At 42.9% G+C, this 27,983-nt stretch overlaps 1 protein-coding gene across 1 annotated transcript; it reads right to left on the reverse strand.

Annotated features, from left to right (window-relative positions):
• Positions 1-27,983, reverse strand: SYDE2 (synapse defective Rho GTPase homolog 2). Its single transcript, XM_053950492.1, has 7 exons — positions 27,875-27,983; positions 23,794-24,507; positions 14,086-15,182; positions 11,101-11,227; positions 5,698-5,879; positions 4,607-4,838; positions 1-2,466 (listed from the first exon to the last, which is right to left on the reverse strand). The coding sequence occupies exons 1-7, from the start codon at positions 27,981-27,983 to the stop codon at positions 1,964-1,966; spliced, it is 2,964 nt and encodes a 987-aa protein (XP_053806467.1). The 3' UTR covers positions 1-1,963.

Raw genomic sequence — 27,983 nt, forward strand, 5'->3', positions numbered from 1 at the left:
TCTGTTCTTAATTCAAATTTTATTTAGAATTTAACTTTATAGTTTAAAAAGTATGCACATTCTGTAGGTATAAAAGTTTAAAAAAATACATCGATTTATTGATAAATGCTTCAGGTTAAATTTACATTTTCATTCATATCATTATATTGCAATAATTGTTTTGCATCTTTTAACACTTATAAAAATAAATTAGTGAGATTGAATAACCCATTGTAACCATGCTAAAATAATTCCTTAGAAAAGAGGGGTGAAGTTTGCCATAGCAATTCTTAATTCCTTGCTACTGTAAATAAATAACTTTTCAATTAAGCTGTATAAGGAAATACAGGTTAGCAGAAAAGCACTTACCCACAAGGTGAATGGAAAGCCGTGGTGGGATGTCAAAAATCGTACCAAAAAGATGTAGAATTAATTTCTACCCTGCCAGCTGACAGCAACTGACCTCTGAAAACACCAAAACCTTCTCAGCCCCACCTGCCCAAATCCCCCCTTCCCTGGAGGTGTGTATGTGACCTGTAGAAGACAAGGAATGACTCTGTATGTCCTTTTGGTTAGAAGGACTATCAAAACATCTGTATACAATTTGGTGACTATTTTTACCTGAATCAAGAATGTGTTTCCTTAACGTGAAATGTTTAATGGCTCACCACAAATGACTAGAGATAAAAGAGGCTCTGAGCAGATGGTGATGGCTGAATCTAATAAGGTCACAGTGAACTGCAATCCCACCCAAACTCCCCAGGAGTAACATCACTCCACCCATTCAACCTCATGTGACAACTCTGGTTTCCATTTTTGGGAGAGTAATTAAAAAAAAAAAAAAGAAGTAAAGTAACTGGCTTTGTGTTGAACTTGCATCTTGCATATCTTGCATCTGCAGAGCCACAACCCTTTAGAGAGGGTTCAAATGCATCTAATTACCAGCAGCAGCCAAGAGTACCACAAAAAGAATACATGAAACTCTGGAAAGAAAAAAACGTACCAACACATCATGAACAAAGCAAGAGGTTATAAAGGAAAAACAAAAAAATGTTTTTTGAAAAGTAAATACCTTCCAGACCTTCTTTATATGTGAAAAAGACCGCGGAGTAAGAAACAAACAAAGAAAAAAAACCCAAACAAAGGGTGGTGTGTGTGTGTGAGAGAGTTAATAGTCAACACCTGCAAACCGCTGCTCCTGCAATACACAAGGTCATTTACATTAATCATTCACCCTTCCTTCCCTCTGGCCATGTTTCTCTGCATAAATCAAATGCTGTGTTACCCAAAGGGTAACCTTGTCCTGGCATCACTGAACATGTCTTCCTGGAAATGGTAAACATTTCATAATTCTGAGACCTTTCCTTTTCAAAGATGGCTACAGACACATGCACATTTATACATAGATATATACAAACAAGGTTAGAAAAATATTTATTTTTGCTTGTTTAAATAATTACTGAAAAGTGTTAATACAGTAATATGTTAATATTTGTACAATTAAAACTTTATATATAAATATTATATAAAGCATTTTTCATAGCAGCCATTGCATATATAGTAAAACAAGTCTATCTGAAGTCCCTGCTGCAAAACTCAGGCCAAGCAGCATTCATCCTCTTCTGAGAGGAACACCTGTACTGGAGCCAAGAGTTCAGGAATGAGGAATTCTGCTGCCACTGACAGCAGAGATGTTGCTTTATCTTCTATCAGGCACTGCCCAGGCCATCTAAGTGCATAGTGTTTTCAGGGAGAAATGCCACGATGTGGAAGCACATCACAGTCTAAGCTTGTCTCCAACACAAATCAGGACAACGCCTTCTAACAGAAAGGCGCAAACATTACGGAATGGCTTCAAATGTGCTAACACGAGGTGGGCCGTGGCCTTACCACAAGGTGTTCAGGGGCACCATCACTCCTCACACAGCTAGGGAAGCCCAGCAAGGGGCATGGAGGCACAAGGAGATGTCATGCAGGACAGGATTTAACAGCTCATATTTAGTTTGTTTTTATTGAGTTCCCTTTCCAGGTTTCCTATGAGAGTATCAATACTTTCCTGCAGGTCCTTGAGGTGTGCTCTGTGATCCACTGCAGAGTCCATAGCTTGCACTGTCAGGTAGCTCCCAAAGGGGTGCTCTCCAGGGCCGGGCTGCGGGCGTCTCGCGGGGCCGTCCAACTCCTCGGCTTTGCTGCTGTCCTCCCCGCTCTCCGTGTCTTCCGAAGGGACGTCATCGTAGTCTGCCTCACCCAGGCAGTCTCTGGGGGTTAAGAAGTAGTTCTCCCCACAGCTGCTCCAGTCCCCAGCATAGCGGTTGCTCGAAGGGCTGTCTAGACCCGCTGGCCTTGGTCTGAGCACCCCTGACATCTCGGTACCGCTCAGATTCAGCACCTGAGGTCTCTGCCTCTTGGGCCTCAGGTAATGCAGGGAGGATGAGTGTTCAGGAAATGCATTCAGATGTGCTGGTTCTTTGGCAGGCAAGTGATGAACTAGAAGAGAGAAGTTAAACCAGTCAGAACTGAATCCATGCTGCAACAAAAAAGTCCATGGCAGATGCCCACTGTCATCCCTCGATGTCCCACTAAGAGCATGCAGGAATACATGCAATCTTACAGCCAACACATTGCATGCTTTTTGCCACTGTTTGATATAAAATAATTAGGAAAAACTACTGCAAAATATCAATTTTGAAGATTCATGCCGGATTCAAATTGCAGCAGAGAAGCCTTTCTAAAAGCAGAAACTCCCAGCACACCAATTAAATTCATTGTAGGAGTTAATCACCATCCAGCTCTGGGTCAAAGAAAAGCAAACAGCTCAGTTCACACACTTCATTCAGGCTAAGGAGTAACAGAAAGCAGGCACAGCAAAAGAGGTTAAAACACAACAAAAATACCAGCACTGAGAAAGGCTTAGAGAAGCTGACAACACAGCGAGCCGAGCTCGTGCTTCTCTTGTGCCCTAACGTTCTGTGCTATTGAAGAAGCTCCCTTGCAGAAACTTTTCTGTGCAGCCACAAGCAGACATAGGCTCACACGGGTTTGCTGGCACTGGTACCCGTGCTCACAGCACAAGTTACTAACAGGCTCCTCCACTGTGACCCACTGCCTAAGGCAAACAGCACAGCTCTGTTCACTGACCTGGGCCTATTAAGGATCTGAGCTGCAAAACTTCTGGTTTTATACACACCCCTGCTTCTTGTAATGAGCAGCAGAGACTTCCTATTCCCATTCCCCACTGAAAAGGCAGTGCACACAAATTCATGCAGTTCACCAGGGGTTCATGTGAGCCCCTCCTTGTTAGACTCCCCACATGCAAGCACAAAGATTCAGTCCTGAAATGTGCTCAATCCTTCTCCTTCTGCATCCACAGTAGAGATCTCTCCAGGGGATTTTACTTCATGTCTTGCACAGAAACATGCAATAACTCTCACTGCTTTCTCCCCCCTTTACTATAACAAAACCCCTTCTGTTTAGAATGTGCTCCATTAAGATGAAGGGCCATGGGTTAACAATAACTTGCCAGTGTTACACGGTCTAACCAAACAAGGCCTATTTGTTTTCAGTTGGAAATATACGGAAATCAAAGTATTGCACAACATGTTGGTTATCAAGCTGTCTCCAACTACAGAAGATTAAATATAAGGGACCAGACTGTGATCCTTCCATTCAGTCCAAGTGTGCTGTTTACACTGTGTGGTGTTCACCTAACTCAAGTCTCTGCATTTGTGTTTTACCTCCCTTTTAACACAAGGGAGGTAAAACACAAATGACTCCCTTTGAATCCTACACAGTTGTTGCAAGCCATGGGATAGGACTCAGCTTTTTCAGTGAAGGAAAACTCTACTACTTACACTATTCCTACTCTCTTAGAGCCATACATGCTCCAATGGGCAGAGCTGCAGTCCACAGCAGCCATGCCATAACCCATCCCCAGGATTTCAAGATTGGTTTCTGCACAGTATTTCCTGCCCAAACAGCTCTTGGTCTCCCTCTTCCTCCACCTACATGCCCCATTTCTCCTGCATAGACTCACTCATCTGACTGAAAGCTTCTTTTCATTTTTGGTGATCAGCAGCTTTGGAGCTGCCCATCTGCAGCTGACAAGCAAGCAGCACCATCTTCAGTCACCTCAAACCCATGATGGAGCAGCAACACTTTTTTTTATGCAAAGCTCTGCAAAAACAAGTAGAAGTTGCAGATCTCTTACTCTAAGGATGCCTTCAACTCTGCCAAATTACAAGGGTGGAAATAAATTAATCCCATCAGGTCAAAGCTGGATTGCAGGGAAAAGAAAATCCCCAACTTCTCTAATTCAGATGTGGAAACTTTAATGTCACTGGGTTTGTGTTTTCTACTGTGTTTACTTACGTAAAGTCTTCACTATTTCTTTCATTATACTGAAAATCTGCCATCTGGTAAGAAAGCAATTAAACCAACAAGCTTCCCATTTAGTGAAGTGCCTAAATAAAACTCTGATAATTTCTTTAGATTAATAGGTGATGCCATAGTAGCTCACATTTTAAGAATTCTGATGCTGCTCAATCATCCCGTGAATTAATTACAGTGTCACACAGTGCAAACACACAGCAATGGTTTGACTTTTTTTTCCTTGATCAGATGAAAGTACCTGGCCACAACTGAAGTAAGTAGTGAAGAACCTCTATGTGTTTTTTGAAGTCCAGGGCACTAGCAAGCTCTTCTGAATCTGTGAAGACTCTGTTGTTATGGTTGGTGGTCTCCTGCCTCTGGCTCAGCAACACAGGGCCAAAACACACAGCTAAATTCTGGCACGTCATCTTATTTACTTCATGGTAAGAAGCCACCAGTTTCAGGTGATCCAACAGCATCTTCAGAGTAGCCTAAAGAAACAAAATACTGCTCAGGAAACCAAACTCTAGACAACAGTGGTGCTGGTCACAGCTCTAGAGGGAAAAGATCAAGGCTGATAGCTCCGGTTTTACTGCCAACACCCATCAACAGAACATCCAAGTGCTGAATTAGAAAAGCTGCATCTGACTATGACAGAGCAGACCAATTAAGACAAACTTTCTGGTAAAACTCTGTTTCTTATCTGAACTCAGTTTCACATGGATGAGTTTTCTCACAGCACATCAGGAAGGGAGGAGAGGCTGCAGAAGCAGTACAGATGATCCAGGTACATTAGAAAATAAAGAAACCCTTGACATGATGTCAGCATCTGAACGAGCTTCCAGGTAATTCCAGAGACCGTGCAGGGCCCTCGCTCCCTCCCTCCCCCAGAAGGGGCTGTGGTTTGTGGTGCTACATAGGAATTTGGCAGGTAACAGTGCACAGCCCTCTTACACTGCACAGCACGGGAAGCAAAGGCTTTATTGCACATACTTAAGAAAGAGGAATGGATTTGCCCAGGTAATTACAACACACAGATCAGAGAGCTCCGCAGAAGTGGAGCAAGACAACACACAGGAATTATCATTTATTTGATCTTGTAAAAGTAGAGATCACAGCCTTTCATTCACTTTAAAGAAACAATATAAAATGAAAACTAGAGCAAATCTAGCAATGCAGACCCTCCAGTTCATTGCAGCATGGAATTATTTTCAAATATCTGGAGCATCACAAATCCAAGTGAACCACTTGATCTGATAAACAGTTCTGAGACATTTTAAATGCAGTGTGAAAATGTTCCTTTAGTTTCTGGAGCTTGTGATTTACTTGAACGTGCTAACAATTACTCACCTTCTCAACATCTGGCAGGCAGTCCAGAAGGGCTGCTGTGTGCTCAGAGTCACTTGGGTCATTCTCACAACCGTTTGCTGTCATTTTCAAGGGATTTTTCACCATTGCATCCAGCACTGCTTCGTAGAGCTGCTTGGTTATCAGGGGAGAGGGCAGCTCTCGCAGATAATCCTTTAGAACACCTAGTGAGACACAACAGCTGCCTTTAATAAGCAGCAGATGCACTTTGCAGCAATTTTTGGGAGCATTAAAGCACATCAACTGCACCCATTCCACGAGAAAATTCTGAGTCAGTGCCAAACCTGGCACTCAGGAGCGAGGGATGGGAGGACAACACCAGAAGGGCACAGCAAAGAGGGGCTGGAGCACAGGGCTGTTGCATGTGCAGGAGTGAGGACACTGGGCACCAGCTGAACAGCTCTCCAAGCTTCCCTCCTTCAGGGTGAGGGGAGGCAAGGAGAGGACTCAGAGCAGTCCACCTTCCATCCAAGGAAAGGAGCTCCTACAAACACCAAAGTCCAGCTTGATGATCCCTCCTCTTTATATGAGCCTACCAGTTAGTTTTTCTGTTCTGTTTATTTTCAGCTATAAAATGATGAGCAAACATCCCAGAGCCAGGGGCACGTACAGCAAAGCACATGGTGTCTTCTCACCCAGGCAAGCACAAAGCAAACATGTCCTCATGAGAGAGAGACAGCAGCCCCTGCAGCCCCAGCACAGCAGGCACTCCAGCTGTGACAGATGTGATTCACACCCACGGGAGGGACTGCCTGAAGTGCCCAGGCACCAAGCCCTCCCTGTTGCAGAGAAATACTGCAGCATTTCTGCAGCTGGGGATGTGCTGGGGCAGAGGCTGTTTCCAGGGGCTGCAACAACCAGGCAAGCACCTCATGAACACCTCTTCTTTCCAAAGAGGAATTGAGGTTTGCGTTCTTGTAAGCTGGCTTAGGAACCTGGCTGATACTTTGTTCTGAGAGGGGTTTCAGTGACTGGAAGAATGATAATTTAAAAGACCAAAATATTAACAGCAGTTTCTGGAAAGAACATAGCAGGATGCTATCCAGGAGCATCCAGGATACTAACAAAACCACAATCTGCCAACCAACAAAAAATTGAAGGAAACAAGCCTACTTCTCAGCAGTTTTCATTAAGAAAATTTGATTTCTGTGCCACAAATATCTACTAATTGTAGCTAGATCCCAACTGCATTTAAATACTTTGTTAGGAAAAAATGCTGGACTAAAAGAAACTATTCAAAAGCAGGTACTGCAGTTAACAAAGCAGCCTGTCCTTCAAACAGGTAAAGTTGGAAAGGCAGAATTTTTTAGCAGGCCCTCCTCACAACTTTGTAAAATCTCACATCACAGCAATTACCATCATACTGTGCTATTTACAAAGCAACAGTTTTCATCAACTCAAGTCTGTGTACTGGAGCTGTAAAATGAACTGTACAGTGTGGGCTTTGTTACAAGGTAGTTTCTAAAAAAGTGCAGGGAACAGAAGTTAACATTTTGCCCTTCACATGCAGAATGCTACAGAATTCTACCTGTATAAATATTTTCATTTTAAAAAGAATCCAGCCCTTGCAGCAGTGCAGCTACTGAAGCTGTGCTGCAGGAGCAGCACTACCTGAAGCAGCAGTGCCCTGATCCTGAGCTGCCAAATCACCTCCTGCTGCAGCACAGGCATGGGGCAGGCAGGCAAAACCATCTCTGCAGACACCACATGGCCTCCAGGAGCTCACTCTGTGCTTAAAATGGAAACATCCCCTCAGGATCACAAAATATGAGAACCACCACTTTTTCATGAAAAAAATATTTCCCCTGCTGTTTTGGTGGGATTTCTGTTTGCCTTAAAAAGAATATGTACTTTTGGTACTTTGCCACTGAAGTGGCTAGTTTTTGTTTAGTAACTGACTCATATTCCTCCCTTCCCACCAAATATTTTTTCTTCCCAGAATTTAGAGGCTCATGTTCCCTATGTGGATTAGCTGGTTAAAATACTTATGAAACAAACGTGGCAGATGCTGGTGCTGTACAACATGGTCTAGGATATTTTCCTTTTTTCATAAGCAAAACATTAGCAAGAGATGCTGACTTCTATCAAGATCTCTGTTTCAGCTGTGCTTTTTCTGGAGGCAGAGACTGAAATCAAAACCAGCTTACAGTAGGAAATGATATGTTCTAATCAAATTAGCTTATACTAAATATTCACAACTGTCTATTAATAATTATTTAGCAGGATTCCTGCAATAGCATCCACAATCACAGGACTACCACCTGCCAAAGGACTTTCTCCTGCTCAGCTCTGGAGAGCAGGATGGTTTGAGAGCCACGAATGCCCCTTGACCTTTCTAAATCCTTTTGCCATTCACTCAGCTAAATTAGCCCTCTAAGAGGCTGCTGTTATTTTTTTCCATGAATCTACGCTTCCTGCTGCTGCCAGCCCACTAGCACATTCCTCTTGACACAACCACACACAACAAATTTAGACAGAGAGCAGAAATTGCCATCCACTTCATTAATTCCTCATTTTTCTGACCCACTGAACTGTTAAGAGTATTGCAAGCTTTATGCAGAGATATGAATTCACGTGGATGCCAACAGACACGACGCAACACCACGGCTACAGGTCAGCTCCATGAACTGCCTACACGCCCCAGTTTGATCCATGAGCCCACTTCATTGTGTGCCAGCCTGTGCCAATCCCAAGAGTATTTCTCAGTCAAGATTTAATTATTAAATGTTCATTCTTTAGTCTTTGGAGAGCTGTGAAAAAAAATATTATTTATCCTTTTGGAAAGGAGTGCTACTCAAATTTCAAAAAGGACATAAGACAGCACTTCTCTTCAAATCAGCCAAGATTTATGCTGAGGATTCATATTCTGTGGAACACATGTTTTGGCTGATAGAAGTATGAATCATGTTCATCAGCCTCAGCATTAAGCAATCAGGGGAAACATTCCCTCTCAACCCAACTCCCTAAGCACATGCAGTAAGTTTTGTGGGCTCTTTTATTCCTAGCACTAGGCACAGTGGCTAACTCAGCTGTCCACAAAAACTGTAGTTTCCCCTGTCAATCCACAGCAGGCAGCTTCCAGTAATTGGAGTGGCTGCAATTGGTCAGTGGAAGCTACAGATGCCAACAGCCCTTCCCTCCCTGCTCCCCAGCCCCTGCAGTCAGTCCCTGCAGCACAATGCTGACACAGGCACTGCAGGCACTTGCACAGCTGCAGGGCTACCAGGGAAAAGAATCTGCTTTTCAACGTAATTCCTTAAAACTCTTTTTCCCTTGTAAGGAAAGCAGCATGTAAGTAAAGTCTTGCAGTAGAATGCAAACTAAAGGACACCCAATAGACTTTCTGTAAGGCAGAAAACAAAGATGTAGTCTTTTCACTCTTGCAATACAAACTCTGGATGCAAAGTAGTACCACCACCAAGGCACACCTGCATGGTCACCAAAAGATCACCACCAGCAGCAAGGCTTGCAGGAATGCATATGGAAAAGTGTACTTCAATTTTACAATTTCACCACCACAGCACAAACTCACGAGGGACAGGTCAGCCAGACTGTGTTGCTGCCCTTTCAGAGCTTTGCAGTAGCACTGAGCTCTCCTGCAGTTCACACTTGGGCTTCAGCCAGTTCTAGTTGGTTCTGAGTGCACAACATACTCAGAAGAATCAAAATGCTTAGGAAATGTTCCAGGATCTGTTGTATACAGGTAAGTATTAAATTCCTACACCATTTCCCCATGATACTCCTGAACAATTTCTACAAATACTGTTTTATTTTAATGATTACTTGTAGCATGGAAGTGCAATGCCATTTTCAGTATCTAAAATTAGAAAAAGTAACAACAAAGTTTTTCAGTACCCCAAAGTGTACATTAACCAAATTGCAGTTTGCCATTTATCTGTTTACAAGTCAGTATCACAGAGCTTTTGCTGCTGGCAGAAAGCAACAGAGGGGTTTTACCACCATTTGAGTTGATAACAAAAAAATTGAGAAAATAAAACTTCAATAATTTAATGGAACAATCTGATCTTAGAAGTTCTCACCACTTTTTCTCACGAATTTATTTGTAAAGAGAAGAAAATGACCCAGTTTAAAAGATCACTTATACTTTTTACCTTTCCGATACACCTTGTTTATAAAAGCTGTATAACAGAAGAGTGAAACCCTAGTGGGTTAATGGCTGGACTTGATGATCTTAAAGGTCTTTTCAACCTAAATAATTCTATGAGTCTATAAATACAAGTTTCTGATGCTGAGAATGCTGGTACTTGTGAACAATATTGAACCCCACAGCAAAATCAGCCAAGGCAAGTAAGGCAAACTGACTGGCTGCACACTCTGAACCAAGAGGTTTATGTAACTCAGTAAATGTCATCGGGTAGTATCTTCTGATAACAGGTTGTATCATTATAAAATGTAATGAATAAAATTAATTCCCAGTACATTGAAATGAAATAAACCTCCAAACAGGGTATAACTCTTCTATACAGCTGGATGTCAGATATTACAGAAAGGGTTTTGGCACAGAAAATTTATACCCCAACTACTGTTACATCTTCCATTCCTTGATATACAGGCAGTGAATGCTTCTGACCAATTTCTCAGAGCAACTGGCTTACTCAGTGATGCCTGAAATTAGGTCAACTTTAGCTTACATCAAGTATCAATAGTTACAAAACTGTTCCATTTTTTAGCAAACCAGAAAAACCTCAACAACTTACTTCAGTTCTGCAGTGCAACTTCTGCAAAGAGAGCCATGTAAGGAGCTGATGCAGACAGGCTTCCCAGGACCTGCTTACCTGTGCCTGGAGCTTGCTGAGTGACACCAAGTACAGGGCCACTCCAGGGAGTAGGAGAAAGCTTAGCAAGGTTTTTAAAAAAGTAGTGATCAAATCAAGACACTCTCCTGCACCTCTAACTAGCCTGCACAATCTAATGGGAAATCTGTTTCCATAACTCCTGCAATCTCCAACATAAACAGTTGATCCAAGGTAGCCCTGGTTCACATGCTGAGGATCCACCAGCACAGCAGAGGAGCCTGATCACAACCAAGCTTTTCCAGATCTGCTCCAATACAAACCAACGGCAGAGGTTTAACCAGCTCCAAGACCCCAGCTCCTTTTAGACTCCTACTTTCCTCTGTACCTGGTGGAGCAGTTACTGAAAACAGGTCCTTCCATGTCCTCCCCTCCCTAAAAATCACTGCTGCTTCATCATACTTACACATCCCCACAGTAACTGCACTCATTCCCACCCAGCTTTCAGCAGAAGTTAAAATCTTGTTAAAATTACAACAGAAAGAGAGTTTAAAGCACAATTCCCCCCTTTTAAAGGTACATGAGGAACGTGGCACAACTCTGTTGGAAAAAAATCAAATAAATGTATTACCTGTTATGACATTAATATCTGGGTACTGGCTCTCACAGAGAGTAACAGCCTTGCTGTCCCTCTCAAATGCCTCTCGAAGCTCTTTCTTCACCGCTGCCGAGCCACAGAGCCGGTACAGCCCCACCACCTGCAAGCACAAACAACAGCCCACATCAGCACTGCCTGCCCAGGGACCCGTGATTGCAGCGTGTGCTGTGCCATCCAGAGAGCCTGACAGCAGCAGCAGCAGGTTCTGCAGGGTGTGCTGTGCCATCCAGAGAGCCCAAGAGCAGCAGGTACTGCAGGGTGTGCTGTGCCATCCAGAGAGCCCAAGAGCAGCAGCAGGTACTGCAGGGTGTGCTGTGCCATCCAGAGAGCCCAAGAGCAGCAGCAGGTACTGCAGGGTGTGCTGTGCCATCCAGAGAGCCCAAGAGCAGCAGCTGTTTGGGAATGCAGCTCGGGACAGCCGAAGGTTGCAAACCATCACCCCACACAGGATCAGACACCTCCTGGGACACGGGGGCTGGGAGCAGGCAGTGAAGGATGCCCCTGTTTTCTCACCAGTCAACGTGCTGAGCAGTGTTTTATTGACATAACACAAGTTCTAAATTGGAACTGCTTAATGTTTTGCTTTTATGCAGAATCAGGAAAGAAATACAGATTAAAGAAGTATTTGCTTCTCACCCTACTTACTCGGATCATCATTATTTTTCCTGGCATAATTGTTTAATTATACAAAATAGAGTTCAAACTTCAGCAGAAAGAAGTGAAAAGTGTTTAGAGCTTTATGTAAGCAAAATTGCAGTACAAATAGAGTCATTAATCATTAGCAGAAGAAGTCATACAACTGACTCCATACTAAAAATGAGGAAAGTTACAAACCAATTAATAAACCAACACAAACCCAAAATAGGTGAAAGCATTTTCATACAGTATTACATTATATAGTAAAATAATAAAAATTTATTTTTATATCCTTAACCAGAGTTTCAAGAAAATTATGACTACTCCATTATTATACCTATAAATATGTTGTTCTAAAGTTGGCAAGATGCTGGCTTCCATGTGTTTCAAATTATATTGAAAGTTTTCTGCAAAACAGCTATTATTTAGCATACTTAAGGTGATAGGAGTGAAACCCACACCATTCTTGAACTAAATTGCCAGTTAAATCATGTGCTTTCATGTATTGAAATTTTCCATTATACCACTATTTTTCATTTTCATCAGCATCATTTTTGCAAAGTACTACTATGATCTTACAAAACTAATTCTTAGAAATATTATTTTTTTTTTAATTAGCATTTTCAGCAGGTATACTGAGCAGTGAAAGATTAATTCAAAACTACCACGGACTGAAGACAAAAAATTATCCAAAACAAAAGAACTCCATCTGTGCTGTCTTAAGACCATAAGAATAAAGGTATGCAAGCAAAAGTATTTTTCTGGTCGTATATTAATTCCTGCTTAAATAAACGGAAAGTTACCCAATGGAATTTATACTCCCCCCCTTCTCAAGACTGAATATGATCTAGTAGATGCCTAATTTCTTTTAAACTTTTAAGTTTTCCTAATGCCACACCTGAAATTCAGGTGGAGATTATGCACCATGACAGTATTTGCAGTCTATAGGAAAGTCAAAAACATCAGACAAGCACGTGGTTAAAAGAAGAAGTTAACAGTATATTTTGCAGTTTTGGTTCTCTCTTGCAAATACAAAAATAGATTTCATGCTCAAAAGCATCAGGTACATTCAGATAACCCAATTGCTTCTTAGCAGTCTTGCCTTGATTACCCAATATCATTTGCATGACTAGGTGCTAATAAGCCCATATTAAAGTGCTGAAACCATAGGACACATATACTAGAAAGAATAAAACTTCTCTTTTCCAGTGATTTGGATGTTAGGAGAAGTATCCACAAGAAAAATCAGACAGTTAATACCAGCTGTGACTTTTGGCACAAGAGCCACATAGAAGTTCCATTTCCCTCTGTAGTTCATGACCTGGGTTATAAACAGCAGAGCTAATCTCATCACACCTGCAAGCATATCCAACCTGTCAGCAATTTAAAATAGTAACACTGGTAGGTGTGACTACTTCTCAATTTCACCTGAGTGAGAACAGGTGCAAAAGACAAGGAGGGCTCACGTATGCTGTGGAACAGCAGGCAAGAGTCCTCCCACCAGTTTGAAATTAATTGCCAAGGGGAACATCTGAACTTAGGACTGTGCATAGCCCTTCTTAATAGACCTCTTGTCTAGCACCCATAACCAGTGATTTGTTTCCATACCTCATTTCTTATACATATTTTTTGTTCATTAGATTACATCAACCAATAATGGGAGGGGAAAAAAAAAGACACTGGGCACTTCTGCTTTGCAGCACTCCAAATTTTGAGAACAATCTGAAGAAAGACAAGGAGCGGTGGTGCGGGGAAAGAACTAATTCAGCCCCTCAAGGACTCATCCTAAGGCTGTGTACAAAGTGATGACAGAGATGGGTCTCAGTCACGCTGGCTTCAGATTGCACCAAAAGATGGGCTCACTGTGTCACTGCACAGAGTGTCTCAGCTTTGGGTTTGAGCAAGCAGTGAACCACACCATTTTCACATTTAGATGTGTGTCCATCCAGACTGACCCACGTCTCAGGGGGCAAACATTCTCAAGTTCTCAGCTGATCTCTGCTTTCTGATGGTGACTCTACACACTGGGAGCTGCAGGTTTGTTTCACTATCCCCACTCCTAAAGCTCTGCTGGGAGCAGCTCCTGTGAGCAAGTGTACTTCTCCTCTACAAAGGCCAAGCTGGAAGCAACGATTGCACACAGCCCTGTTATTCTCCCCACATTACAATAGCCAGCGTTCACCACACACAAGCAGCAAAGGAAAAAAACTTGACTTGTAAAGATGTTTTTAATTTCCCCCACTTCCACTCACTATTTACACTGCAACAACAGTTATCTCAACACAGAAATATTGACAAAAGAGATTAAAATATGCACAGTACCTGACAGCCTCTCTTTTCAATCTCCAGAATGCATTTCTGCAACAAAAGCGGCACCATCAAGCCTGCATTTTCCTTCTCTACAACTTTCCGAGCGTCCACCCCAAACATCACAGGCTCACGGTCTGTGTCAAGGCCATCGAGAGAGTTCTCCCACTGCTCCATGAGTGACAACTTGACATAAATAAGTCCCCTGGGCTCTAGTTTGACAGCCAGTTGATGTGTTTTGGTGACCCGAAAGAGAGTGGGAAGAGCCACAGTTCCATGACAACACACTCTGTTTTTCCGTGGGGTGGGTTCCCAGCTGAACACCACCAGCTTTAAGTGCTGAGCATTTTCGATTTCTATGTTGAATGTGTGGTCCATGTCAAGAAACGTTGTCCTACATGTGAGCAGGGCAGTCCTTGCTTTGTTTACTGAGTCAACCTGTATTGCACAAAAGACATCTTTTGAGTCTATTCGTGGTGGCTTTAAGTCTTCAGCACCATAAAAGTGAATGCTCATGAGTCCAGAGATGTACTGAGAGCACTTGGGTTGATCAGAAAAGTTGTAGTGTCTGAAGGCATCAATATCTATTTCAGGTTTACCACTGTTACTTGGAAGGCTCTCCTTTCCTTTCCCACACTTGGTTTCATCTCTGTGTTTACCTGATTTTGTTAAAAGCTCAGGAGAGTCACCATCACTGAGGTAACCACCTTTATTGAAGGATTTGGAACTCCTTGAGCTCTTCTTTTTGTAGGTGTGTTGTGAGGACACACTGCTGTCAAGATGGTAACGGCTTATCACATTCCTGCTGGCAGCTGTGGTTGAGTTTCCAGAAGAAGGCAAAGACACTGTATGGCTTGTATCCCGGCAGCTTTTCAGCAGGGAAGGAGGATTATCTGAACTACTATGGCTTGAACTTCCCTTCACACTCAGCTTTCTGCTCAGCTCTGGCAGCTTTTTCATTTTCATGGAAAGCTTCCTCACGGTCCTGGGAGACTTAATTCTATCAGGGAAAGGCCAGTTGATTGATCCGCTTTTTTTCAGGGGACTGGGACTTGGAGGAGAAACCTCTGTGGAGGGTATATCAGGCTTGCGTGCAACAGCAGCTCCAAACCCTTTAGAAGAAAAGAGAAGGAATAATCATTTTCAAACTGCAATTCTCAGCAATGAAAAAATAAATCTTGAACTCGGGGAAAGCATGTACGATTTTTCATAACCTGATAAGTACAATTCATTCAGACAACCATCACTCATTCAGTCAGATGTTCACAAGTGCTCAGAAAGCTGTGCTCTGCTGACTCGTTCAGCCAAACTTGGCAATTCATTGTCAAGACCAGATTTGTTCTGCTTTATGGAGATGAAAGGGCCAGAAACTACATATAAACAAATGAGCAATTGCACCCGCTGCATTCAGCTCGACCCATTTGTGCTGCACCACAAGCACACATGGCTGCACTCCTGGGGCACAAGTGCAAGGAAACCAGACTTACTGAAAAAATCCTGGAAATATGGCAAAGGCACCCTTGTCTACAGAGCAAGGGTACACAGCTACACAGCCAACACATCAGCATTGCCACTGCTCATGTCTAGAGGAAAGATTGTCTCTAGTAAAGAATATGGCTCTTTGTGTCCCTCTATCACCTCAAAGAGCCATAAATCACTCCTGTGTAGATGCAGGCAGTCTCACACCTTTTCTTTCATTTCTCTTAGCTTCTCCTTTCTACAGCATGATGTAAGATTTACTCCTTCCAAAAGCTGCATCCTGCACTGCCTCATTTCACTGCCTGCCAGTAACCTTCCATGTTTCCTGGCACAACCATCCCACAAGAGAGTTTAAAATTAGACAGCTCCCAAGTGACATCCTCACAGGAAATCACCCCCCTTTCAAGGTACCAAAAAGAAAAAAAAAACCAAAACAGCAAGCACTGATGCTAAAAAGAGCAAAAGAAAAAAACCAAACCAACAACACTTCCTCAATTCAGCAGTAAAGAACAGCTGATTAAGGAACACAATTAGACATAAGCCAGTACTGCACACAGACAGGAACCTGTGGCTCACCTCATGCTCTCATACTCAAGGAAATGCAAATACCAAGTTTTGCTCAAGTCATTCTCACTTTTACCAGCATGAGGCAGTAATAACTGTAAGAAAATCAATCAATTTACCTAAGAAACCATGCAGGAGGGAAGCTGAGGCCAGAACTATAGATATTAATAAAATTATATGATTACTTTCACTTAAGAGTCACTTTTCCTCCCCTTAAGAAACAAAGAGCGCCTCTTGCTAGCAACAGCCATCCCCATCACCATTTTCAAATGTCAGCAGCTCCCAAGAGGACTGGATAGCCTTGCCTGTGCAGGCTGGGGTTCTACAGAGCCCCTAAACACACCAACCCTGTGTGAAGCAATTAGCCCAGGCAGCTCACAGAAACTCAAACACCTTTATCCATCCATCATTCCCCTTTGCTAGCCATGGAAAAGGAGACTCTATACAGCATATATAAAAAAAGAAGTGTTGTTTTCCCAAGATGCTCAGTAAACCATACTTTAAAGGGGTTTCTACTTCGGATTTGCCAAGGACTTACTACTTTAATTCTAAACTAATCTCTTCCAGTCCACAGCAAATGATTCTCACAAGTGCTTTGTGCATTCAAATTAATTTTCACCATTGGACTGTAATGTACTTTTTATACTTCACCAAGCCTTAACAGCTAAATCAGGCAATCTGGTCTTTGACCAAAGTCATCTGCTGTGGTTTTGGTTCCCTTGCCCCCTTCCAAGAAAAACCCTAGTTCTAGTCTCAATAGAAGTTTGGATTAAGTAGCTTTTGAAGACAGTTGCTTAAAAGAGTATCTTTATAAAAGCAAGTTTCAGTGACGAAGAATAATGCATAGAATGTGTTTTCCAGAGAAATAGAAGAAAATTCATTTAATCCTGCATCTCATGGAAGCAGTTCCCTTGCAGGGGAAGGGCTATTTCTAGCACGCCTGCTGTGCTTTTTTGGCAAGCAGCTAGTTAGAAATGTGTTTGATAAAGGCAGACAAAGCCTTCCCTTGTACTGCAAATCACCGCACGGTCCCACTGGTGGGCTGGCGTGGAGCGCTCTATAGCAATCACTGCCACACTGCAGCCTCTAACATTAATCTCCCCTTTCTGTCAAAACGCTCTGGCACAGGCTTGGAAAAGCAGGCCAGCAAATTAAACTTCCCCCCCTAACTCATTAAAACCAAAGAGTCAATCTAACACTATGACTTTTATGTGCCCAACTTCTGCTGCGTTCAGCACCAAACAGTTAAAGTGAAGTATGTGGCTGGAGGAAACTTAACAGTCGAGTATTATGCAGGATGGTATTCCCATCAGCACTGAGCCACATGTTGTTCCACTAAAGCCAGCAATGTGCTGAGGTATGCACGCAATTTTAAAAGAGTCTACATGACAACTCTGAACAAGCTGCAGGAGGAGTCGTAGCACAATCCAGTAACACTTCACTTCCCAGCCTACCCATCTGACACACCTTTCTCACAAGGGTGACAACAAAACTGACTTGCACCTCTTTTCTCAAGCAAGTTACAAGATTGTGCTGCAAACAGCAGTTAGACATTAAAAATATCCTTACAGAAGGGTGATAGGAGAAGACAAAACATAAGAGGCACCTGTTGGACCAGAACAGCATGGGGATGGTCAGTTTTACATACGCAGCTGACCATTTGTCTGTGAATGTAACATTTCTCATTTAGAGTGAGAACAATCAATCCCGGGAAACAACCAGGGACATAGTAGAGTCTTCACCACTGCAGGTTTCCAAGCTGCAAGTGCACTGCTGGCAGGGGGTGGGGTGGGGGTAGGTGGTCTCATTTAGGCTCCTTGTTCCACTGAAGGGTGAGCCAGATGATCATCTGATGCCCTCTCCAGCCTGGGCTGCTCTATTATACTGGCTTTAATACAGTTACCTTCTGCCTTCTGACACTTCAGCAGTATGAATACAGGGAAAAAAAAAAAAAGCTTTTGGAGGACAATGCAATCCAAGTCAAAATGAACTGACACCCCAAGTAACTGTGTGTAACATCAGCTGTGGGTTCAGCTTGAGTATAAAGCCACCTTTACTTTGCTCAGCAGTGTGGCTGTGTGAAAGCATAAAGCCTTTCCATGGCCACAGAAACATGAAGAGCCCAGAGTGCTTCACAAGCCAGGCCCCTCTGCCAGCCCATCCACCCAGGTGTCCACAGGACAGTCACTAGTGCCCCCTCAGTCGAGCAGACCTAGCCCTACACAACACTGCCCCAAGGGAAGAGAGGGCTGAGACTCAAGCACTTACAACACAGCCCCTGCCAGACATATGCAGTGATTTAGCACAGTAAACATGTTTGTCTGACCCTGTTTAATGCTGTTTATATGTGCTTGGGCACATTTATCACTGTCACACACACTGCCAGCAACACATGCTGTTTTACAGGCACATTTGACTACCCTGTTATATATGTCACAACCCCCATTGCTTAACACAGGGTTTCTGAGTTATTTTAAAGTTACTCAAAAAACCTACAATTTATTTTTGGGCAACAAGTTGAGGTGAATAAGTCAGTCAGAAAGCTATCAGTTGCTTAGTACACCAAGCTATTGAAGTATCAAACAGCAACTCTCACACCTAATGGAAATGTTGAGTTAATGTATTAAAAGTGAAAAAGTAGCAAATCAAAACAGAAGAGCCCAAATATCTCAAAATTGTTCTTGTAGCAAACAACAAATGAAAGAAGGCTACTGTTTTTCTGTGGTAGAATCCACTAGAGATACTGATCTGGATCCTCAACTGACAAACTGCACATCAGCTCCACTAATGTCAAAGGCTGTTAAGTTTCTCAGGTGCAGGCACATTTCTAGACCTGTTCTGATATAAAACCTCAGAGCAGAACTGTAAATGTCATTGAGAGAACAACTCGTGATATATCGAATTGAAGCAACTTCAATTAAGACGTAAGGTAAGTATCACCTCTATCTACATCAGCAACCGGGCAAAAGAAAATTAAAAAACTAAAAAGCACTTTTAAAAATTGTGTAAAAAGCAATTATTTCTATGTAAAATCTTAATTACTTATCTAAATGAATGGAAGAATCTCTGCATTTAACATGTAAAGAAAAGTCTTTTTTACCTCTATATAAATTACTACTTTGACCAATGCAGTCGCTATCTCACATTCTGCTTCAGAGTCAAGGAATGGAGAAATTATTAAAATGGTAAAAAAAAAAAAAAATCTCAGAATTTTGTAAAGATAGTTTGTTTCCTTTGATTACTATTACACATACTGATACTGATAAAATTGTGATGAACTCAACAACCCAGGGATCACCTTTACAGGAGCAAAAGACAGAAAATACATTGCTTAAAATAGTGCACTAATTGAAATGGGAGGTAGTTACAGCACACCCCCCCAAGGCTCAGGCACGAGAGGTGAAGGGGCTGACCAGTACCTGCTTCTCATCCTGGTGGTGATCCTTGGAGCATCCACCATGGGCTATCTCATTGCAGAGAGGAGCAAGCATGTGTAACAGCACTTTACTGACAGATTTAAAGAGTTCAGCATCTCCAAACCAGCATGAGTTTGCTGCAGATATTTTAAACATTAATGAGCCTGCACATGAACCACAGCCGGCTCTGCTCAGACGCTGGAGCTGCACCAAGGCACTCGCGGAGCACCGCGGCGATGCAAAGCACTGTCTGCTCAGGCTACTCTCACAAACATTTCCTCTCTGTGTCTTCCACAGCATGAAAAGCAGCTCTGCCCCTGTTTTCCCCATCAGAGGATGTAAACAGTTACTCAGGACAAATCAGAAATTGAAAAAAGGCAATAACTATTTTGATGGAACTGCTCCCACTCCACAGTGCTACATCCTGCTGTTTCTCTCACCAGCAGGTCTTCATGGCATTGTCACCCCATGAATCCAAGACAAATGCATGAATAAGTCCTTTACCTCCAAAAACATGTGCACAAACTCCCCGAAAACCCACCTAAAAACTGGCTTCACCTCTGCAGGAAAAAGAAGCAGCAGAGGGACCTTTCTGCCAAATCCTGAACCGTTCTGGTATCTCACATATTCTGCAAGTATTTCACATCAATGCACTTCTGTCTTGTGAAACCAAAGTTCCTTACACTTGAAAAACAGGTAAACCACAAAGCATCTTCCATCTGGGAAAAAAAATTACATTTCAAAAATAATACTTGTAACATGTGGAAGGAAAGGTGTAGATAGCATTTGCTGCTCAGTATACTCTACGTATATTGCTGGAAGCTTGCCTGCAACATGTAAGCATGCAAAATATTTGCATACACTGGCCCCAAAATGTACTTTGGAAACCAGGATAATGGTCACAGCCTAAGTGGAGAAAGAGCCCTGTAGTTTTAATAGGAATTAAGCCAAGTTCCAGTTGGCACATATCAGGGTTAAGTGGGAATATGGGATCCATCTTCACTTGCCATAACACTGGAAAGAAATTGTTTACAGTGATTCTTACCAGGATTTTCCACCCAGACAGCTACCTCAAGTACATTTTTAGTAGCAAAAGCACAGTCCAGATCCTGGCAACCTTCAATGCACTGGTCCTACCAGGATGTCTCTCAGATACAGATACATGAGATGATTCCACTCATTAGGTAGGCACTAATACCAACAGTTATCCTCCCCAAAAGCAAAAATATTGCAAATTCTTCAGAAGGCACTATTCAGAGCTCCATGGTGTACATCTGTCTCAGGAGCCAACATTACAAAGGGATGCTTTTCTTCAACTATTTGCAGGTGATACACACATCTATAAAACACACAGTTAAGAGCTCAGTCCTAAAGAGTTATAAAGAAAATTTACTTCAACATTTTACAGTGAAAAGAATTTCTCATATTGCATTTATAACAAAAAAATTATATTTTTCAATCATAACCATTTTGTCTGTGCAAGGAGACACATAATTAAAAACAGCCTCCAGGGTTCTTTCCACTTAAATTCTTCTCCCACAGACCTAAGACCCTAATCTGGGCTGTTTCTACATTATTAACTTGGAACCAAGTTACCTTCTTACCCCTACCTTTTGAATAGGTATAAATAATATAAATAATAGGTTATAAAGAAAATACATGTATTTTTTCCCAAGCTCTGCTGTAAGGGTGCCTTATTTCTAATCAGTTTCTTTTTTAAAGCCAGCAAGGACAGAATTATCCACTAAGGAATTACCTGACAAATCCTATTAACATAAATGGCATTTACTGTAGAAAGCAACCCGATTAATACCAGGAGGTAGCAGTGTAAATTAAGACTATGGAACAAATTAGCACCTCTACAACTGTGATCCATTGTACTGGTAACAGTTACAGGAAATATCTATTTGGTGCTCTGTTTGGAAAGACCCACAATAACAGAATTCTTTCATTTATTCTTTTCATTAAAAAAATCTCCTGTCTAATAAAGACTCAAAAAAGTAAGCAAAAAGAAAAAAAAAAAAAAGGCATTACTATTTTCTCTCTACAAAGTTGGAAATCCAAGTAAGGCAAAAATGTCTAAAATTTTAAAGGTAAAATTGTTTCCATTGTCCAAAGAAGAAAACAGCAAATGACAAAATAAACAAATATATAGATTTTGTTGGATTTTGTACTGCCCCACTTTTTTCTGTCTGTGCTTCCCAAAATCTAACATTTAGGCTCCAATGCTAACCAATATTGACATGTTATATATGACATCAATAAGAAAGGTAAGCAAAAAGCTTAATTTCTTATTTGACAGGAGTTACTGCTTAATGCACCCAGCTCTCTACAAACAGAGACATCCATTTCATACCAGCTGTATAATTCAAACAAGGTCCTAACACAAATAAAGTGAAATTGGCCATGGTGCCTTTCATGTAGTAATTTTATATGGATGAGCTGTCATTTTAAATTTGACTGAAAATAATTGTAGATACTTTAACTGGATTAAAAAGAACTAAGCCACTTCTCCATAATAAAGCCAATTACTAAGCAGCAGGGATCCACTTCATCATCTATTAATCTATTCAATGTGATCACCACCCAACACATGTAGAAAGAGAGCTGCATTTGAAGTACATTAATTAACTAAATGCATAACAAACAATCAGGTGAAAATCATAATTTCTGTCCCACTTTCAGGAAACTCTTGAAATGGACAACTTTGCTTTCAGAAGTAAATGCATCTTCAGTATAAGAACAAGTTTGACATTTTTCTTCTTACAGAAAGGGGCTAACTTCTTTAAAAAAAGAAACAGTCACCCACGTATACAGAGATTAACTAACTAAATGGAGGTCAAGCAGTTTGCAGGACACATGTGGCCTTCCTAAATAACCACACTTAGTGACCTCTACAAAACATCTGGAGCCCCAACAACGACAAAAATCTACCAAAGAACATATTATCTCATCTGTCTTGCAAGCAAATAAAACTGTTCTAAGTATTTAAAACAGCTATAAAGTGAGCTATTTGTAATAAATGCCCAAAAACTTTAACACACTTTGCAACTACCAATATGCTTGTATCTACAGCATTTCCATGAAAAGAACAAAATGTGAGCCCCCAGAAGACCAAGAGTTTTTTCTTCTGCTGTTTACAGCAGTTGCTCTGGTGCCTTTGAAAACAAAGCCTATTCCCAGAAGTAGTATCTCTACACCAGGAATCCAGGCACAGCAGCTCCCAGCACACAGGGACAGGAGGCCAGAGACTGCCAGGATGGTGATGCTGGATGGGGACAACCCAAAAAGAAACCCCTCCAGAAGGCGATGCACACCTGGGCTCCCACACCAGTGTTTCAGGTACTTTCTGATGAACCAGGCAGAAGTACAAGCTCTTACATATCAGTGTGAAGTGTAACCTTTCTCCAAAGAAAGGAACCTGGAATTCCCTCTCTCCTGAACTTTATGCTGTTTCTAACTTTGAACAGGACACCTAGAGTTAAGGTCGAGATAATACGAGGCATGTAAGTAATTAAAAGTAATACCTTTTTGGAAAGGGTTGGGAGAGTTTTTTCTGCTTACTTTTGTTTGGTGTGGTTTTATATTTGTTTGGGGTTTTTTAACAGACTGGGAAAAATCCTTAATATGCTACTGAATTCACACACTAATGGAATTATGGAAACGAGACTATCAAACACTCAGCCAAAGATAACAAGGAACAAAGAGGCTGGCTTCTGAAAGTGAAAACCACTCTTCTCCAGTCTATTAGATTAGCCTGAGACAGTCAACAAGACAGTAATTACAGAAAGCGACGTGATGAATAGCATTTATATGGTCTACCAAAAAGTCTTTATTAAAAAGTCCCAGACAGCAAGTTAAAGAAACTTCTGCAGACATTAAGTAGCTTTGAGGCAGCAATCCAAGGCCAGGGCTAGACACCAGCTGACAAAGGAAACCCAGTGTGTCCTCACATTACCAGGCTTCAGCAAGCTCGTTTTGTAAAACCTTTGTCTTCAGTGAGGTGGGGGCCAGCAAGAACACAGGCTAACCACACCTGGACATGCCACGAACAAACTGACTGAGAAAAAACTGTGCACCTCTGCACTTAGCAGGCATCAGTCTCACAACCTGAGTCATTTTCAATGCACTTGACATGCATTTCCACCAAAAGTTTACTTGATAACATAAGAGATGGAAAAAGAGAAAAGAGACATAAGAAAGGTTTATTATTGCTCTAAAATACAAGAGAGGTCCAAACACTTATGTTCCTGAACACTCTTACCTGTGGAAGGACACTTGAAGGCAGGATTGTCCTCTGCTGTAGGCACACCGGGAGCTTGGCAGGCAAACTTCGGCAGGGGCTGCTGCGGGTGCTCCCCGGGCTGCGCGGCATCCGCCTGGCTCCCCTCACCGGGCTGTGCCGTCCAGCTGCTCCCCGTGCTCTCCACGGAGCGTGTGGCACCCTCCTGGGGACTCGCGGCCATCCCAGAGTCACCCCCGGGGTGGGCTTTGTACCAAACTGACGGGGAGCCCACAGCAACAAGGCTATTCACAGCAGAAGGGTGGACCCCGGGCAAGTCGGGCTCGTCATCTTCAGGGATGGGGTTGTACCATATTTCCCCTTCATCATCCGCGTCGCCGTCCTCGCCGCAGTCCGAGGCCGCGCTCCTCAGCGCGGCCGGGCTCGGCGGGGCGCAGCTCCGCGCCGGGCGCTCCCGCCCCGCGGCCGACGCGGAGGGAGCCCACGGCACTGCGGGCTCAGGCAGCGGGACGGGAGATCTGGGTACCGGGGTAACGGCCCCGTGCACTTCCTTACAGGCATTTTCTTCTTCCAGAGGAGGAGGGGGCCGCCGGTGGGTGCTCTGCTGCAGCCAGCTGCGTTTCTTGGAAACGGTGATGCTGTTCACCTGCGGCCTGTGCTCGGCCACCTCGCTGGCCTGGGGGCACTCGGGCTCCTTCCTGCTTCTCGAAGCTATGTAAACATTTTCTATGAAATCTGTTCCCAGAAAGGAAGGCAAAAAGAGAGGGAAAGACAAATTTTAGAATATCATTTTGCTTTTGACAGATGAACACGTTTGCTGTCGTATAACGCTTGCATCAGACCTCATCCAAAAGGACAAAAGATAAGGTGATATGACCACAAAATTAGATTTCAGTCTGTCAAAGCAGAATGTGCACACAGCTAATAAAGAGCCAGGCTTGTTTGGCTGTATTTTTAACACCACGTAATTTAGATCAATGGCAATGAGATAACTCTGCTGAAAGGTCATGCATACTTCCACAGAAATGGCTGCTTTTTTCTGCCAAGTTCAGGTGCAATCGGTTGGAAAAGTTACTACACAGTACTCCTCCAGTTTAGTTATGCCAATGAAGAAACAGTCCCAATGTACTGCTTAAATGGCTACAAAACCCCCAAATATATTCATTTCTAGATTTCTATATAAATAAAGGTGACGATATGTCTTGCACAAGAACCTCCAGAAAGGACTGTCCTAACCAGCTTTATCCTGCAATTAAGAGAGAAGCATCCCCTGACTTGAGGGGAATAAAACAAAACACATCATCATGAAAGAAAGGAAGGTAAAAGAAGAAATGTAGAGAAGTTTTTAAACAACAAAAATTTCATGCAAGAAGAAAACAAATTCCACTGACTGTTCCCAAAACTCGAGAGTTTCACTGAAGCAACAGACAAACATTAAATTGTCCATGGGAAGTGCCACTCACACTTGAGCCCCTGTCAGTACAGCCAAGCTCCACTCAGCAGCAGTGCCATGCTCCCCTGGCTGCAGCACATCGAGGAGCTGCAACCCCTGCACTAGGACTGGAAGAAAAGCTGCACATACATCCAAATTAAAATCAGGGAGCAGGTCAGGCAACCCTCATGCTGCTCTGCACAGCAAGGACAACCCACATTGGGCTCGCTCAGCCATTGAGGCTGAACGGGGATAACTGGGGTCACATCAAACAGACAACCTCTTTTCACATGAAGCCCTCTGCAACTGGAAATTCCAGATGGAAGTAGCTATTCGTTACTGCTTGAACATTATCCTTAGCAAAGAATTATTTTCACACCAATAATGGATTTAAAAATATGGACACCTCTCTGGAGGACTCAGGAGCAGCTCCATAAATCCAGCCAAGTTTGCTGTAGAAAGGGAGACATGAAAAAGACTCATTTGAACACCTTCCCTTTGACCCTCTTTTTAGGTTTGTACTTTAATGACAGAAGAGATCCTTGATAAGATCTGAAACACCACCATTTTATTTGATGAAAGATTCATCATTTGGTGATTTTTCAAAAGCATAGTTTGCTTGTTCAGCTAAACTCCAGTATTATCACTGTTTGTGATTTGAAGAATTAACTTGTTTCAAAGAATTAACAAAATTACTCATGCTCCTTTTGAAGCCTTTGCACACCTCCACTGAAGTGCTTTGCTATACTGGGGCCTAAATCAGTAGGCAACAGAATCTGAGGAAAATGTGAATGAAGATCTCTTGTCAAAATTTCAGTGATTTGGCAGCAATCATATTCCTTCCCTCACCCACAGCCTGGAAATGGAAGCCTGCCGTTGTATTGGTTCCTCCTTACACACTGTCACACTACAATTTCAAGTAAGAACTAACCAAAAGGAAACTAATCTGCAATGGGCATAGGGCTATGCCTATGCTTCCAAGAAGCCTATTTGGGTCAGGGACTTCTCGGGTAGGCATCCTCCTACCAGTGGCAGCTATCCCAAAGTCCTTGCTTCATTCCAAGGATGACATAAATAGATGGAGCATCCGAGAGCTGTATTTCCACAAACAAAAATATCTGCTACTTCCTGCTTTGCTGTAGAAACACGGGTCCTTCCGCACTGGTTAGGACAGCCTGCAATTCCCAAAACAATAGCTCCTAAGCAGTACAGTGTGCTAAGCACACACCCAGCGACACATCTGGTGTGAGCCTCAGGCTGCCCTTCAGTCCTAGCAGCAGAAAACCTCAACGTCCACCCAGGTATCTCCATAACGAGCCATCTGCAAAAGCTTAGTGCAGAACCATCAATAAGCACGAGCCTCCAGCCTCCTCCACCAAGGCTGTCCGAAGGGACACGCCACCTTCCACCTTCCGCAGGACTCGGGATGATCCCAGCTCTCATCAGCCACATGCTGCCAGAGGTCATCGATTGGAAATGCTCTCTGAAACTCATCCAAATTACACACTTCCACATACATCTCCCAACTGCAGTTTCTGCAATTGCTAGCAGTATTTGCAAGCACTGTTCCCCCTTTATTCGAACTTGGCCCTGATCCTGAAAGCCCTTATGCCTGTGTTTATTTTAGTAACAAACTGGTTCACATGCAAGTATCTGCACAACCAGTGGGTCAATATCACAGAGCTAGTTTCCAATGTTGTTAGCTGTTACAGGAGTGAGTAAATTTTAAATAAAGTTCTGAGAAACATACAGGTCAGGAACATACTTTTTGTTCTAGAGCAATGCTTCATTCAGAAGAATGTTGCCTACTATTAGCATTTTCACATATATATTTAATATAGTTAAGACCTTGTCTCCACACAAATACCAAACATGACAACAGTTCCTTTTTAAAAGGCTTCAATACGATGTTCAAGAAAAAAAAAAAAAAGGTCAGGTATTCCTTCACCTTTCACTCCACAGACAAAAAAATAAATCAGTATTTCAAGTTAAGCCATAATAGTAACAACACGTGTACGCTCAGAAATCAAAGCTTCAATGTTTCAACTCAACTGCAAAACTGACCTCCTGCCAACTCCGTGGGCACAGAAAATACTTCACCACGATACCATGCCTTGCTTTGCAGATTGCATGGAAGCAGGGAACAACTTTATCCAGCCTCTCCATATAAGGATCAAACAACTCTCAGTTCTTCTGGCTGATATTTAAACACGTTCTCTTTCACTAAGTTTCCTAACAAAAGTATAAGATACAACTACTATATATTCAAATGGGACAACGACAAAACTGAAAATTGATCTGTAAGATTTCGAGTGCATCTTTAAAAAGCGAACAAACCAGCCAACCCCAGCGGGCAAACAGCAGCCGAGGAGTGACAAACAGATGTTGTGGGAGACAAGACAACGAGCAGGGACGCGCACACAGCGCGGGTCTAAGCCGCAGAAGCTCTCGCTTTCACGAGGAACTCCGGCTCCCAGAAGAAGCGCAGGTACCGATGGCACGCTGCCGCTGAAGACTGATCCGAGACCCGAGCTCCCGCCCGGCCCCGGCGCGGCGCTCCGGGCAGCGGGCACGGAGCATCCCGGCGCCGCGGGAGCCCCCGCCCGGCGCTGGCCGGCAGGTGGAGGAGCGGCCGCGGGCCGCTCGCGGCCGAGCCAGGCGAACACTTACCCTGCGGGGCGCAGACCCCGCCGTGGCGATGTCCGGCGCCCGCCGCCGCGCCTCGCTGGGACCTTCTGCCCCGCAACTTGGAGAGCGTCCTGCGGAGCGGGTCGGCCAT

Source organism: Vidua chalybeata, chromosome 9, assembly GCF_026979565.1.
Source record: "Vidua chalybeata isolate OUT-0048 chromosome 9, bVidCha1 merged haplotype, whole genome shotgun sequence".
NCBI lineage: Eukaryota > Metazoa > Chordata > Aves > Passeriformes > Viduidae > Vidua > Vidua chalybeata.